The following is a 17,224-nucleotide window of genomic DNA, read 5'->3' as shown; positions in this document are numbered from 1 at the left end:
CTTAATACGCATTCCATTTGTGTTATTTGTGGCAAATGTAATGTTGTGTTCATTAATATACATTCGATTCGGTTATTATCCAGTCAAAAGATCACATGGTATCTTTCTGTTCGCAATAAAATTCATAAGTTTTTTTCCCACTTATGTGATCATTTACTTAAATCTATTTGAAGAAAAGTTTAATGTTTGGAAAATGAATGAAAGCATATTTTTGCTGTGTGATTTTTTCAAAATAAAATTGAAAACAAGTTTGCAAGTGTATAAATTGAAATACAAAATGTATGAAGTGTTTTTAATTTTTATTTTGTTATTGGCAACTTTAAATACTGTCCGAATAAATTTTGTTCCAAAGTATTTGGATTACAAAACTGAATTCGCAATTGTTACGATGCAGCTGCATAAAATGATCGGCGTGCTCCATGCTTTATTTTATGTGAAAATGTTCACATTCATTCTATCATCGATCAGTGAGGCAATCATAAGTAAATTCCACGGACCCATCACATTTCCGCAAATTATTCTAAACGCAGACTGCAAACAAATGCATGACCAATTGATTCTTTATTTTCGAAAAACCAGATTTATTCATTTGAAACTATGGGAAGTCATTCGCATTTTTAATGCATACTATGGATGGAGCTTGATGGCAATTTTGCTTGAATCAGTTGTTGCCATTACAAGTGGTATCTATGATATTTTCCTTTATTACCACGCAGTAGGCGAAGATAAACCATTCATTCTTACACGTAAATATCAATTTTAGTTTATCACTAAGTGTTTTATATTTGTGTGATATATATGTATTGCAGAGTATCATTATTTGCTGCTGCTCAGCATATGACTGAGAGCTGAGTAATGCTGAACTCGTACGGCTAACGCATACGAAACGGATGCACGATACATATTCCCCTTTCGCTTCGTATGTGCTGCCGTTGTCGCTATTGCCGCTGCTGTTTCACTTACGCGTAAAATACAACGGCATCAACGGTAACACACTATACCAGCGAAAATACGAAGTGAAAGCAAGAGATGAGATGCGAAGTGCTGTTTTTGCTCGAAGTCTCTCATATACTCTTCTTCACTTCGTATGTTCGCTGGTATAGTGTGTTACCGTTGATGCTGTTGTATTGTAGTTGTTTATACTTTTTGCGCATTCAAGCACGAACGAATCAATGTTTACAATAATCATCAAATCAAGAAATGAATCAACCTTTGAGCAATGTGATACATTATAGATATAAATAATGATTATTAGAATTAAAAATAGTCTGTATTAGTTCTAAGAAAAATTATAATGTCGAACACATTCAATGTTGATAAAATACACCAATTCAAACGCCACTTCTTATTTCACTTTTTATTTGAGCAAAATCAGATGCTTCCAAAGATTCGATTTCTTTCTTGCATTCCATCCACTTTGGCCGTGTTCTTGATATTATTTTGTGGTGTAAGAATCTCAAAAAAAGAATTTAAAAGTTTCTACTTCAATGATGGAGTCGTTGTACATTTTACAATGCTTATTCATACTAGTATATTGCCCAGCTTAACGGCAGCGATTGAAGGTTTTCGAATATAAAATGAAACTCGGAAAATTATCAAAATATTTAATTTGATGATTAAAAACTTGGAATCGAAATTTTCAACAAAAATCGATTGGCAATTCCTTCAACGCAAATCAATTATAAAATCATCGGAATTTCATTCAGCTATTTATTTCCGATTATCTTAAGACTTCTATTTCGGTCGCTCTATTATGGTCGTTATTTTGAATTTCGGAACTCAATTTTATTGGTTTATAGAGCAGCTGCAATCTTCCATACCATATTTTATGTTGATTTAATAACATTCAAAAAAAGAAAATGATTCTAAGAAAGAACATTATGATGAGTACAAATGAAATCCGAAATGTTGTGAATTTTGTGAAATAATATCATTTGCAAATATGCCAATGTTGTCAAGTGATCGACGAGCATTTTGGATTCATATTAGTTGAAGTCATCATTGATTCAATCGTTACGATTACAAATTACGGTTACTGAGTGTTTGTATTCTGGATGGAAGGAGCGCATTTCATTTACACTTTGCGTAACTTTAATTGCTCATATTGTATTCACGGTTTTTGACCATTAAAAAGACAATTATAGAAAGTACTGCACCTCTAACGTTTTCATTAATAAAAAAGTGTGTGTAATTGGAAATGTTCGAATATATTCGTCAATTAATAGATTATCAATTTTGAAAGTGTAATTGATAAAGATAAGAACGATTTTAGAATTATCAATTATAATGGACTTTATGAACGGTTTGGAGCAGTTAAATCAATTTAAGCGATATTTTTTATTCTTTTTCTTGATCGGACGAAATGCTTGCTTTACTCGTAGCAAAGGAGCAATAGCCAAACGAATACTTAGTTACCTTCCATCAATTATTCATCTTTTTCTTATAATTATTTGTGAAATTCGATTAACTGAAAAAAGATTCAAAGAAGTTGAACGTGAACATGGTTTTATTCTACATTATTTGATATGGTTTAATATGTTACCAAGTTTGCTTGCGTGTCTGAAAAGTTTTCGAATGCCTTATGGTACTCAGTGTTTCGCAAATCTGTTTATTTCAATCATCAAACATTTGGAAACTAAAACCAAAATAAAAGTGTCATGGAAGATTGTGCACAAGCGAATTTTTCGAAGATTTACAATAATTTTTCTATGTTTATGTGTTACCATTTTCTTTCGACTTGTGATTCGTTCGCCGACGCAAGGTATGAGCTGCTCTCGCTTGTTCTTTGGTTATATAAAACTATAAAACTTCACATCAAGTGCGAAAATCAAAGATAAAAGTGTATGGAAAGTTGAACTTTATTCGAACACAAAGGAAGCAATAAATATTTTGAATTCAGCAAAATTATACCATTTTCTAGTTTGGAAATGCTATCAAATAATAAACAAGCATTTTGGCAAAATTATTATCGCAATTACCATTGATACGGTTCATACGGTCGTGAATAACTCTTATTGGGCTTTTTACTACCGGATGCATGGACACAATGTTTTAGTTTATTTACGTAAATAGATAATTAATAAATAAGTATTTACTGGCAGCTTTTTTCTTTTCATTTTTACAAAAATCGGTACCTCAATATAAAATCTGACTGATTTTTTGGGGACATCAATACATTTTCTTTCGTTGATTCATTAACAGAAGATTAACTCCAGCAATTATATCTTGTGTATTTCGAGATCATTTATCAATCAGTAAATTTCAATGCAAGACAATAAATTTGTTGGATGTGACATTTGAATACGAAACTAATAATTATGTCTCACTATAAATGATTATGGGGGAAGGTTTTTTACTTCAGAAGAATGTGATAGTAGTAATTTTTTATGAACACTGGATATTTCAAATGTAAACATCATGACAACAGCAACAGTTTTTATTAAATTTTATGCTTTTGGTTTTTTCTTATTTGGAATTTACCTGCGAAAAAAATTCTTATTTTCAAAACGAATTTCTTTAATCATTTCATGGATCGTTCCAACAGTTGTTCACTTAAATATTGTGTTATTCTATATCTACTTACTTTGTACGAGTATATTTAAAAAATCTACTTTTCACATGCATTTAATCACTTCGTGTATTCCAAACTTAGTTTTAATTTGGTGGATGAAAATCAGTAGAAAAGGAATTGATTCATTGATAGATTCATTGGATGACATTGAACATCATTTGAGAACATTCATTGGAGTTGAGATCCACATTAATAAACTTAAACGTACATTGTGTATTAAATTTGCCATATTGGTATTCTCTATTAGTGTAGTTTATGTTTTTAAAACGTTCATAGAATCGTTGGTTCTTTTTCCAACAATAGACATAGTTATTTCATTATTAAAGATGTACAAGTGCTGGGGCATGTTTTTCTTTCTCATTTTTGTTGACTATAATGGATTTTTGCTATTTTCATTGAATCAACATCTGAAAAAATTGCAGTGTAATGTTCTTTATGCAAGGTTTTTGATATGCTTGTTACGGCACATACAGACAGTGTTTTTTGAAATACACCAAAATGTAATAATCATAAATTCAGTGTTTGGATGGTTTTTGGTGACGATCTTTTTGAATCATTTTACTATTATGGTAACGTCTATATTGTCTATTTTCATGGGATCAACTGGAGGATGGACAAATGGATTGGAAATCATACGTAATTTTTTATATTTTTTATCCCACTTTTCGATTTAATGATTCGAAATAAGTTCCATCGAATGAGCAAATGATAATTATCTAGTCTTCTTTGATAATAATTGCTCGATCATTTATTTATGTATTTCTCGACTAATATTTGGATAGAAGTAATTTTCTACATGATTTATGTGATATTAATGTACTATATTAAGATTAATAATATTCTCGAATGCAATCATTTCCACTCCCACCCCGCAAATTTTGTCAAAACATAATCTCTCAATTAATTTTCTTGAAATTGTAGTAAATTTTTGTTTGAAACAACCAAAAAATTTGAACGATTTGAAATATATTTGGATTTGGAATGTTTCAGTTATCACTTGCATCAGCAAAATGAATCATATTCGTGAATTGACATCATGTTTTACAATTTTCTACGTATTTGGACAAACTTCATATATTCCACTTACAAGTGGAAAAATCAAGTCACTGTTTTTCATTTCATTTCTTCCAAAAAGCGTTCACTCTCTTCTGGTCGTTGCAACAATTTATTTTATTTCAACAAATTATTGTTTTGACCCAAAACATTCTTATTTTAATAATATCCTCATTTTGGTCATATCTATGTTTAATTGTGCATCTGGTGTGTTATATCATTATACATAGATATATCGTCGCCATTCACATTGCTTCACATTTGCAAAATGTTTGCCCATATCATTTCATATATGGAGAATAAGCTTTCAAGTCAAAACAAATTAATAAATCAACTTCGAAAAGAAATTCATAGAAAAATCTTCTACATACTTCTGATTGTAATAGTTCTTTCCCTTTTAAGATTCATCACAGGGGAAAAAACAGACCAAACTGTTGAAATTATTCTTTTTATGTTTATATTGATTTACAAAATTATGATAATAATGCACACAGTGTTATTCATTAGTTTAATCGAAATTATACTTTCAACGTTGATTAAAAAATTAGTTATATTGACCCAAAAGCGTATGCAAAGATTCTCAGTTTCATGTGTTTTTCAACAAATCAAATGGATTCATTACGGTGCGTGGAAAATGTCAAAATGTATAAGCAATCACTTTGGATGGACTCTCATTTGTTTAATCATCGAATTATCAACAAATATATGCTATAGCAGTTACAGAGCAATAATTCTTGTGAAGAATACTAAAGTGTATAATTCAATGTATTTGCTTCAATTTTTGCGTAATTAAGTTTGTCGAGTTTTTTTAAATGAGTTATATAGAACTTTCATTGTATGTAGAGTAGTAATATTTGATTACAGTTGAACAGCTTGTCACCGTTGTATGAAGCGTTGTTTTTTGAATCTTTTTGGCAGGGAGATATGTAGCTGCTTTTGGGAGCGCTAAATAATAATTAGTGTGAAATAAAAAAAAAGTTGGATTTATCAAATTGATTGTAACGCTAATATGTTCACTTTTATTAATTAGTTTATTATCATATTATTAGTGATTTTGTCAATTAAATAAGTTAATTTGAGAATGAACGAATGTAATGAAATGATGGTTATCAGATAACTAGACTTCACGTCAAAATCAAGTATGTCTAGGGTTGAATTTCAAAGAATGGCTTTCAGTAGGTCAGGCATTAGACTCTCTTACGATTTTCACCGTCGTACAAACAACATATTTCGTTAAAATGGAAACTGAAATTCCGAACAAATACTTATCTATATATTTTTTAACTGCGCAAACATTTTCTGCACCAAAACTTTTGAGCTGGAAATATCTTAAATGGATTCCATTAACAGTGCATTTTTTTATTACAATATTTTGCACATATAGTTTGCTCAGTTTTCAAAATCTATCTGAACTCGTTCGACTTGATTTTTTATCGCGCATTTTGACTTCATTCGTTTTGATTCCAAATATTTTAACAATAACTTCAAATATTACAAATGGAAAAGTGATGAATATATATAAAATGTTATATGACCTGAAAACACACATTGAACAACGATTTGATACAGTGTTTAGCTGTGTTGAATTCTTACGTGATCATAATAAGAAAATTCTCAAAATAACAAGCACTTTTGCATTGAATGCAATTTGTCGCACAGTCATTTTTAGTCAACATGTTAGACCATCAGCTGATGTTTCGATAGCATTTATGTATTTTTTCAACGACATGTTTGTGCTTTATCTTTTGTTTCACATTGATTTGCTTCATTTCATAATGGAATTTATGAATGCGAACTTAGTTCACATTTCAAAATCAAAAAAACTTAATGGTGTTGAACGTGCAGAAATGTTAAAATATGTAATGTTGGTGCATCATAGAATATGGGCGATTAAAATTTCGATTGAAGATCGTTTTGGATGGTGTATGCTGTCGATTCTATTTAAGTCCTTTATACACGTCATAAACAACGTTTATTGGTATTTCCAAATGGCAATACTTCATGGATTTGATGCAGTGATAACGATTCGTAAATATTATTAAATTAATTGTTAATATCTTGTGGTGTAGACTATTGTCGTGTCATTATTCAAAGAAGAGCAAGAATTTTGGGATTCATTTAAAAAAAATGTTAGGATTGAAAAGATTCCAAAGTTCTTTCATTTGTTTACATTTATTTTATTCAAAAACTACAGAATAAGAAGATTGTTGCAGATCAGAAACACATTTTATTAAACATTATGAACCTTTTATTAAATTATTGAAACTTTTTATCTTGCCTGCTTTTTACAAGCGATGAATTTATGAAATTTTTTAGAAGATTTCGCCAAAAGATTTTTCACAATTAGCGCAATAGTGATATAATTAGCGCTATAACAATAAATGTAATGTTGTTCGCCCTCTAGATCGGACAAGCCGATTTTTGATTTCATTTTTATTTAAATATTTGGACCCATATCATTTCATAATTCATAATGTACACAAATTGATTAATTTTATCAATTTAAACACTGTGTGAATATTTGTTAATAAAATTATAATAAATCGTATATGATCTGAATGACACCAGTCATTGTGTATTCAATAATAATCCATCAAATTAACTTTGGTTCGTTCACTTTGATAAATTATTCTGAATAATAAATAGATTTTATCTTTAGCTGATTTATGATAAGTCAGTTGGTGTTGGAAACATGTCAAATACTATATTAAATTGGAATTACTACAGTAAAAACATAGAATAAAAAGGAAATCTTAAGAAGGCAATATGAAAATGTTGTGTAATATTCACATTTTAATTAGTATAATGTATTATCACATGCGCAAGTGTTCTTAATTACGATTAAGTGCTGTTTATGTAAATAAGAGACCAATCATCACATATCATCAGTGACCAAATAGGGCAAAATTGGACAAATTGTTATTAGTATCTCGTCAGTTATTGCCGTCGATTTATGTCAAATAAATAGTTTAGTGAATTTACGATTGAATCGAAAAATCCGTTCGATCGGTTACCTGAGAAAAATGCAAATCGAAGCCATTCTTTTAAGATATACTCGGATTTTTAATTAGTTGGGTGAAAGTTGTGTCATATCGTCCGATTTGCAATATAAGCAACAATCCATTTTCAAAACTATCAAACGAAATATTCCACTTTTCATTTCAACGGCAATTGTAACAATGCTAACCGTCTCAGACATTTTGTTTGAGCTAAGCATTTCAGATTCTTCTCAAAAAACGACCAATGTCATTTACGCCATATTTTTTGGCAGCATCATTTCCATCAAACTTGTCGGAATTAGTCAAATGCATACTTTGAGGAAGAACTTACCTCGATTATTTGATCAATTCAGAGAATTGATTTGTATGACTGAATCAAAATTCGTGCTAAATACTAGTAAATTTCAAAATCAATTTCTTTCGGAATCTGCAGCAATTTTTTCAACGTGGTTAATTACCTTTACACTTAATATTTTAGTGAAATACGAACCGCATGAACCACACTCAAAGCTATTTGTTAATTTCTGTGTGACGTCAATGAAACTTTTGAACCGCATCACCATGTGCCATGTGCTTTTCTATGTTGTCTTTATAAATAACGTTATCGATTCATTCGTAGATTACGTCCAGCAAAGAACATTCAATATCAAATTTAAATCAATTTGTGACATAAAAACCGAACTAATTTTCGTAAAAGTCATACATTACAAATTGTACGAGATATCGCGGACCGTTAACATTATTTTTGGTTGGATTTATGTATCAATATTTACCGTAGAATTTGTAGACCTCATGTATCAACTGTATTGGATTATTCTACTAATGGATTGCCCATTCTACAACACAATACGTAATTAATTGATTAGATAAAAATAGTTTTCAACGGATAAACATATTTACGATTATCAACGCATTAGTTTTTATTAACAGGGTCAGTGTTAACATTTGAATTCGAATTAGAATCAGTTGAAGTGAAAAGGTTTTGAGTTGAGTGAATTAATTCAGGCGGACAATATGGTTTTTTTTCATGCAAAATCATTTTCGAAAAAAATTAATTTTATCAATAAGTTAGGAGAACCAAAAATTATTGATTTCAACGATTTAGTGAAATTTTACAAGTTTATATTTCCAATTTTCTACTGGGAATGGAATCTTTCAGCATCATTAGATCGACGAATGATAAAACTATCAGTATTCTTAAAAAGGCACATTTTTCTTTATTCTTTGTTGAATTTTGCTCTGATTTTTTATACATTGCCTTGGAGTCATTGCAGAAATACCAAGCACTTTGCATACGTCAACGCTGAAACGATTCTCATGATAAATTTACTGTCTACGCTGATTACGATTTCGTCGTCTGTTCTTCATTATGACAACTTCAATAATTTATGGACCGAATTGAAAGCAATCAATTATTTGATTCAAAAGCGTTTAAAACATAAAATTGATTTTCAAAAGTTTATGCGTTCATTTATACTATCAGCATCAATAACACTATTGATTTATGTGACATATGCGATGTGGAGATTGGTATTCAGCTCGTCTGGTGCCACTTCGTTTCAGTATCGGATCATAATTTTTATTCTCAAATTTGTTCATGTATACATCGAATTTCATGCGATTTTTGTCATAAGTCTGCTTCATTTTATGTACAAAATGGTTGCAAAATACGTTCAGTTTGCATATCACTTGGAACGTTCGAACCTTATGTTTTTACACATCAACAGCACAGTAGTTAACTTGAAGTATTATAAAGAAATTCATTATAAATTTTGGTTGGCATCCCGTGAATTAAACACATTTTTGGGTGTTAGTGTCGCTGCAATCAGCGGTCAAACATTTTTCGATGTGTCATATTCCATTTACTTCATATTTTTTTATTGGGAAAAAGAACACATTTCTTGGATGAGATATATAAGTATATACTATAAATTTGCTGGTTTTTTATATGTAGTATTTTGGTTACCAATTTTCTATTTATAGATAACTTTTTACAGATGAAAATGTGATATTTTATTTTTGTTAACAGGTCCAATCTGCAACTTCTTGAGTGCCGTGGTATCTACAACGATTTTGATAAATGCTTGTCACTACTGTAGCATTCAGGTAATTTCTTGGTTATTTACTGTTTGAGTTTATAAATTTCATCCATCTTCTTTTATGGCAGAAAATCGAATTGATCAAAAATATTGAAAAGCTCACGTTCTGGGCTGGCGACAATGAAAAGCTACACTTTGCCAAACAGGAACTCTTAAGCCAGATAAATAATCTCGACATCAGTATTAGTGGCAAAGGATTCTTCATCATCGATCGTCAATTTTTAGCTGGAGTAAATAGATTGATAAACGTTTTAAATCAAATCATATTTTTAATCGAGCCTTTCATTTTAATTTTCAGATGGCTGCCGCTTGTTGCACTTACATCATTATTTTCATACAGTTCTATTTATCTGGAAAATGAAAATATTACTATGCGTGTATTGATGTGAAAAATATTAATATTTTTTTTAATTGTGACAAACACAACTTAATTTTATAGATATACAAATATCAACCAATTGTTTATTGACGTTTTTTGCCATATTTGAAACACATATTTATTTTTAGAGATCAATTATAGAGATTCATCATGAATACGAAGTCTATAGTTGTTTCCCAACATGAGAGCATACAATTTGAAATGCTATAGCATATATGTACCAAGAGAATTTCTGTAATTGTTCGACATTGATGTGTATTGCACTCAGTTGCACTTATGGAATTTTGTAATTGAAGCTATAATAATGAAATCCACTATATCCTCATACGACTTGTATTAATGTATAATTTTTTTAATTGAATTAGTTCAAAAATAGATTTTCAGAAGTGTTGACAACAAAATTTTGCCTTTAAAATATATTTCAGGAAAAATCACGTGGTTTGTAATTTTGTTAGGAAAGGTAATATTTGTTATTATGTTCCTAATCTCATAGGACGATAATTTATGTTTGCTGAGCCTGAGCATTTACGACAAGTTTACGAAGTTTGTTTAATTAAACTCAAAAACACGTAATTCGTCATAAAAGAAATTTTAATTGCGGTTGAGTTAAATTACATTATCTTTTACCTAGCAACAGATTTCATTTTCATGGATGTTTTATACGTAGCTTTAATATTTCTTGTACAATTCATAAGAGGCTACGTTTTGACACTCACCTTGAGTTTTGTTACGGTGTGAATATAGTTTTGCTGAAAATAAATTACCAAACACAATTGAGTGAGAAGAAATGCTAATCAAACAGATAGATCACATATCTGTTTTCACAATTTGCCAACGATCGATACTTTGTAAAACACCTTTAATTGTCAATAACACTTAATATATGAAATACATGGTAATATTTGCTCCAACAGTTCAATTCATCTTAAATATTCAAATTGGATTATATTGTATTTGCATTCCCATTTCACAGGTATCATCATGATATGAAAACCTTAGCTTCAGAATTTCAGTTGAGAAGTTTTCAGCACTAAATGGAATTTTCTAGAATTTAAAAAATACGAACAAATTGTATATATAAAGTCTTGTATGACACAATGAGTTCAGTTCATTTTCTACACAGTAATACGCGAAGTAATTTTTCTGAACTGAAATCATGAAGTCAATATCTCTGGCGTTTTTGGTAATTTTTTTATGTGGCGAGGTAAGATCTAATGATACAAAATAAAAACGATATTTTTCATTCATTTTCTTTGTCGACAGGTGTACATCAAAGAGGTCACGGCAGATGTATCCTATAAGACGATAACTAAAAAATTTCACACTACTGCTGGTGAAAATTTTTGGGAATTTGAGTTGACGCAACTATTTACCTTTTGTGATGACAGCAACACCATTCCAACTGTTCAACTCATAGACTCATTGGTTGAAATAACAACAAAAACCGTTCTACCAAAAGCATTCAATGAAGTGGTGGACACTACCGATATGATGGAAAATCGAGGAAAAATGAATAGGCTATACGCTGAAATGAAATCATATCTCACTTAGTTTGCAACTCTATTAGCACCCCTCCCAACGGAACTCCTAACTATGTACAATCATTGGCAAAAGAAACCCATTAATCAGATGACTATGCAGCAATTGAACGTTAGTTTAGTCCAAATCAAAAATGAGCATACCCAATACCACAATTCATTTATCACTGAACTTAATTCTGCGTTGGCTACAAAGATTTATTTTGAAAATTCATCAAATAGTCTTGCAACTTCGTTGAATACTTTGCTCTTTGATACTCGGACTGTAGGTCCACAGATGGATGTTGAATTTGAGAGATTAAAGATGATCAAAATCGATTATGAGGCATATCAAACATTATTGTTGTCTCATCTTAATGTGGCTTTGACGGCCATCAAGGGATACTGTAAACACCGCGAAGAGTTAGCCAAATTCATAATGACCAGTTAAAATTGAGTAGTCAGTCATATTTTTGTGGATGCCTTTGCAAACTTTATAACATATGACATTTTAAATGTATTCGAATAAAAGAGTATGATACAGCTTCAAATTGATTAATTTTTTGAAATGTGGACAGTTCGTGACTGTTTCTATTTTTTCTTCGAAGCGAAAGTACTTCTTTAAGAGCTTGAAAAGCGATTGATTTAGTCTTGAAAATTGATTTTAATACGGAAGTTAAAAATTGTTGACCACTAGCAGAGAAAAAAAACTAAATTGTTGGTCGATGATGCTATAGTTGACTGAATGCGCCGTTTGGCATTCAATACGTATACAATAGTTTCGTTTATAAACGACCTTGAATATATAGAATATTAGCCGTAAAACAGATCGTATACAATGAATTCTAATTTATACTATTTTCATCCTTATTTCGTATTATCCAAATCAATAAAAGATCGATTATATTAATTAAAACAATTATTCCGTGAGAAAAAAATGGATTATAACTTTTCTTCGTCGATATATTGAATAATTCGATTGGTGTTCAACTTTTAAAAACTTAATTTATGTCCAAGATGTATATAATTGCATAATGTGTATAATAAATGATCGTATTATTTGAATGAAGGCGGTTTCGTTCGATCAGTAATCACGTTGACACCAATTTATTTGTCTCAAATGGAAACATTCAGAAAGTTGGCAGCTATTCAACGTAATCTTGTCAATTCATATTATTCGGAGGAGTAACATAGTGTATGCACTACGTATTGCAATTGTTTGATTGATCCAAAAAAAAAAAAAAAACGTAAGATCACGAAAAGTAAAAAATGAACACAATACGAAACCGATAAGTAATTATCTCATGTGCGATATAATAATAACCACGAAAGTTGCTCCAATTACAGGTATTCATCTGTTTATATGCGAGAAACCGCATTTTATTCATGCCAAAAGACACATGTTTAACCGATCTACCGTCTGATTTAACATTGCCATTCAATCTTACGTTTTAAAGTATGCATGACGCTGATTTTACATGACGCTGGACTCAAACAGCGAATGAGACAAGAAAAAGAGAACAGCACAATATTTAAAAAGAGAATATAATTTCAAGTACATTATACAAGAATTTCGATTGAATCACCTTGAAAGTGAAAGTCGCATTGTCTGTCTGGCAATTGTTTCTTGATAAATGCGATCAACACTTTTTTCTTCATTCGTTTTAGCACTTCATACATGGAAACGTACGCATTCTATAAATAAATTATGTAATGCATATTTGCACAATAAAAGTGATAAGAGTACAATACTCTGCTTGTGGTCGGCGCATGAGAAAATATATATTGTTTTCGGCTGAACACTAGAACAGTACGATGTATAAAAAATGGACAACATTTAAATTCAGGTTTTTCAGTCTTTTTCCCCAGTTTCACAACGAATTTATTTTGTATAAAAGCAGAACGAATAGCAACCAAAGACATCATTCACTCTTAGTCTTCTTTGTATTACTCCAAAAAGTACCGAGAAAAAGAACCAACATGTTTAAAGTAAGAAAAGTGTTTTGAATTTATTTTAATTTATTTAAAAAAATTGATTTAATCTTATCATAGTTCAGTGTTAACGAATTTCTGAAAGTTTTCATTTTACATATCAAATTATTTTATTGATTTCAATTTATTTTTTTAGGCAATCGTTATTTGTTCGATGGTAGTGTTTGCAAATGCAGGATTATTGCCTCAGCATGGAGTAGAATCTTATGAAGTGCATTCACCAGCCCAATATGACTTTTCGTACTCAGTTCATGATGGTAAAATCAAAATTTCTTTTCTTTTTTATTCGAAAAATTTATAAATCGTTTGTTTTAATTACGCTAAAAAGCTCATACCGGAGATGTTAAACAACAATCTGAGTCACGTCGTGGTGATGCAGTCCAAGGCAGTTATTCATTGATTGAACCCGATGGTAACAAACGTGTGGTGCATTATGCAGATGATGGCCACAGTGGCTTTAACGCTGTCGTAGAACGCGAAGGAACCGTACATCATCAACCTCAACAAGTTGCCGTTGCACATGCAGCTCCAATTGCCGTTGCACATTCAGCTCCAATTGCCGTCGCACATTCAGCTCCAATTGCCGTCGCACACTCTGCTCCAATTGCTGTCGCACACTCACCAGCCCTTGCACTTTCACACGGACATATTTCACATCAATCATATTCGTCACCAGTTGTAGCGCATCAAGCTGTTGCATCTCCAATTGTACAAGCCGTGCACGTTCAACAACCAGCTCTTGCTATTCAACAACAACACGTTGGCCAACAACTCATTGCCGGACTTGGCTATGCCGGACAAGGATATGCCACTCAAGGATATGCCGGACAAGGATATGCCGCTCAAGGATATGCCGGACAAGGCTATTCGACTATCTCCCAAGTGACTCATCATGGTAATGGTGGCTATCATCATTAAATTAAACGACTATGCTCTCTATTTACGGTTCTATGATTCTATCGTTAACGCGCACAACATTTGTATATATACAACATTTCAATGCACATTTTCTTCTAGAAACAAAAAAAAATAAAATTAATTTTTAGAAATAGCAAAAATATGTTGAAGTTTCTTTTCAATCTGGTCTTTCTACACAAGAATAAATTAAACTCGGATCATATCTTCATTCATTCAAATCAATAAACATTTATTTACATAATACTCTATACTTAGCGATAAAAGATAAAATTCAAAAGATTGTAATACATATATTATATAGAGAATGATCAAATGGATGTCATTAATAATGATTGTAGTGTTGGCCTGGTGTTACATATTTAACAGCTGTATGATGTGGATGTGGATCGTATTCGTATGATGGTTTCACAATTTTTGCAACTGTTTCAATTGGTTTGAAAAATTTTGGATGTTCCGGTTTTGCATAGTACTGTGGAGGAACCGTATATTGCTTGACTATTGGCGAAAACACCTTTTGGTGTACGGGTGCAACATATTTTGGTGGTTCAGCAACGATTGCCTCGTGCTGTGGGGTATAGTATTTAACGGCAACTGGAGCGACATGTTTAACTAATTCTGGTTCATAGACCTTTTTAATGACTTTGACATCGACTGGTTCACGTCGTACAACCGCATTAAAGCCATTATGTTCGTCAGCCGTATATTCAACAATTCGTTTAAAACCGTCTGGATCCAAAACTGTATAGCTACCATGCACCGTGTGTCCGTCTCTTTTTTCCGAATGACTTTTTACATCGCCGGTGTTCGGGTCATTCACGTCATAACCAAATTCGTATTGGGCTGGCGCATCATATTCAACATGCTTATATTCTGGCTCATAGAATTTTTTCGCATAATGATTATCCACATATTTCACGTGATGTGGTTCGGGATGAACGTATTTGACTGGAGCGGCTTGAATGTGTTTGTAAACTGGTGCAATTGGTGCTGATTGAATATAGTTTACAGGTTTCACATGTGTTGGCTCAATATATTTAACATGGGCTGGATGTGAATGATGATCATGAGGATAATAATCAACCGATACTGCATTCGCGTCCAACGATAGCACTGATACCAGCGCAATGAACAATATCTATTTGTGAAGAAAAAATAAGCAAAACATTTTATTATCACTTTTACGTGAATTAAATTCGATTTGAATTTGAAAAAAATTAAATCAAACTCACTCCACACTTCATCTCACGACAATAATAAAAATATTGACAAACTAATAAGGTCTAATGTTTGATGATTTGGTCACTTTGAATGTTGTTAGCCAACGAAAGAAATAAATGAAACTGATACAAAGAGACTGTGGACACTTCTATTTATATGAATACTCTGTCTAATTCTCCGATGCCGTTTTTTTTCTCTTCTGTAGTTTCTTTCCCAGTGCTACGCGAATACCATATCCCACCACATAGAGATATGATCTATATTTGGATCCTTTTGTTCCAACGTAGAAGTTCATGTAATTGAAAATGATAGAAAAAATATACAAACAACTATTAAGCAATCATTCAACCGAGAATGGGCAAAATTCAAAAAGTAGTAGCAGTGTTTTAAATTTGCTATTAGCGATTTGCATTCATCGACGCATATCATTTAGCTTAAACATCAAAGTCATATTGCTTTCATTTGCGGTTTAAGCGCTTACATGCCACCTTACTTCACTCACACGTACCGGTCACTCTGTTAAGTTTACAAGCACCACAATCTTTTGTTGGGGTCAGTTTTATCTATTTGTTGTTTTTCATGAATCAGACAATAATGATTTATAAGTTCATTAAAATGGTACTGCCTAGATACTACGCATATTTGATTCATTCATTCACAACTCAACATATGGCATTCAACCTTTTTTCTACTCCTCCAGCTTTGGTAATGAACTTTCCGTGTGCATTTTGTCAGAGATAATAAATGGCGTTTAATTTTACAGAGAGCAAACATATTCAATTTATAGGCCGCTAAACGGTTTCACTTGAGATTTAGCCGGAATAGTTGGGCTGATGTGTTTTTGTTTTCGTTTTCCGCTGACCATTATTCTCTACCTTATTTTTTTTTTAATTCATCAAAGTTTTTGACATGCACAGAAACAAATGCCGACCTAGACACTCAATTGCCTACGCGTTTAATAAATCTCACAAAAGAAATTCGCCAGCGATCGATATAGATAGGGCATGAGCTGTGTTTCTCTTTTCATACGAGATATGACATCTAGCTTCGAACCATGGTTTTTTTAATTTTTGTTTTCGACACTGTGCTTGTCGCTTAATCTGTGAAAACAAAAGAAAATGGGTGAATAAAAAACAAGAGCATAGCTTTAATTGACATAACCCCAAAGTAAATATGTATGTTTTTGTTTAACATTTAACCTAGTTATAGATGGCCTGTGGCAAATTACCTTTTTTGCTGTTCATGTTCATCGCGTTTAAAGCAATACTAATGTTTACCAAAGTGAATGAAGTGCAGTTTAGTAGTGTAATTGGTTTTTAAAAACGAATTCAAGAACGAAATAGTAATAAAAATGATTTGATAAATGTCCCGTTTGTTTTATTTCAATTGAAATTTCAAATTTGCCTTTTCATTCAATCTGAACATTCGATGCTCAATGTTAAATGCGTGTACAATAATTTACAAATTTTGAATCGATT

At 31.4% G+C, this 17,224-nt stretch overlaps 3 protein-coding genes and 2 long non-coding RNA genes across 5 annotated transcripts; 3 read left to right on the top strand and 2 right to left on the bottom strand.

The window, feature by feature from the left end:
• The first annotated feature begins 8,442 nt into the window (after positions 1–8,442).
• Positions 8,443–10,140, top strand: LOC116342606. Its single transcript, XM_031770287.1, has 4 exons — positions 8,443–8,473; positions 9,653–9,729; positions 9,791–9,952; positions 10,021–10,140. The coding sequence occupies exons 1-4, from the start codon at positions 8,446–8,448 to the stop codon at positions 10,081–10,083; spliced, it is 330 nt and encodes a 109-aa protein (XP_031626147.1). The 5' UTR covers positions 8,443–8,445; the 3' UTR covers positions 10,084–10,140.
• Positions 9,432–10,402, bottom strand: LOC116342608. Its single transcript, XR_004201264.1, has 4 exons — positions 10,323–10,402; positions 10,045–10,072; positions 9,750–9,947; positions 9,432–9,685 (listed from the first exon to the last, which is right to left on the bottom strand). It is a non-coding gene; the product is annotated as an uncharacterized LOC116342608 (long non-coding RNA).
• Positions 10,403–11,180: 778 nt separating this feature from the next.
• Positions 11,181–12,169, top strand: LOC116342510. Its single transcript, XR_004201253.1, has 2 exons — positions 11,181–11,305; positions 11,365–12,169. It is a non-coding gene; the product is annotated as an uncharacterized LOC116342510 (long non-coding RNA).
• A 1,329-nt stretch (positions 12,170–13,498) lies between these two features.
• Positions 13,499–14,668, top strand: LOC116342563 (cuticle protein 19.8-like). Its single transcript, XM_031770227.1, has 3 exons — positions 13,499–13,607; positions 13,747–13,867; positions 13,939–14,668. The coding sequence occupies exons 1-3, from the start codon at positions 13,599–13,601 to the stop codon at positions 14,526–14,528; spliced, it is 720 nt and encodes a 239-aa protein (XP_031626087.1). The 5' UTR covers positions 13,499–13,598; the 3' UTR covers positions 14,529–14,668.
• A 64-nt stretch (positions 14,669–14,732) lies between these two features.
• On the bottom strand, positions 14,733–15,864 carry LOC116342562 (pupal cuticle protein Edg-84A-like). The gene is made up of 2 exons (XM_031770226.1): positions 15,758–15,864; positions 14,733–15,663 (listed from the first exon to the last, which is right to left on the bottom strand). Exons 1-2 carry the CDS (start codon positions 15,767–15,769, stop codon positions 14,851–14,853), a joined length of 825 nt encoding a protein of 274 aa, XP_031626086.1. The 5' UTR covers positions 15,770–15,864; the 3' UTR covers positions 14,733–14,850.
• Between the last annotated feature and the right edge of the window lie 1,360 nt (positions 15,865–17,224).

The sequence above is a fragment of the Contarinia nasturtii genome, unplaced genomic scaffold, assembly GCF_009176525.2.
Source record: "Contarinia nasturtii isolate CC-2019 unplaced genomic scaffold, AAFC_CNas_1.1 Cnas_scaffold_864, whole genome shotgun sequence".
Lineage (NCBI taxonomy): Eukaryota > Metazoa > Arthropoda > Insecta > Diptera > Cecidomyiidae > Contarinia > Contarinia nasturtii.
Note: the sequence above shows the minus strand (reverse complement) of the source record. Positions and strands in the feature narration are given on the sequence as shown.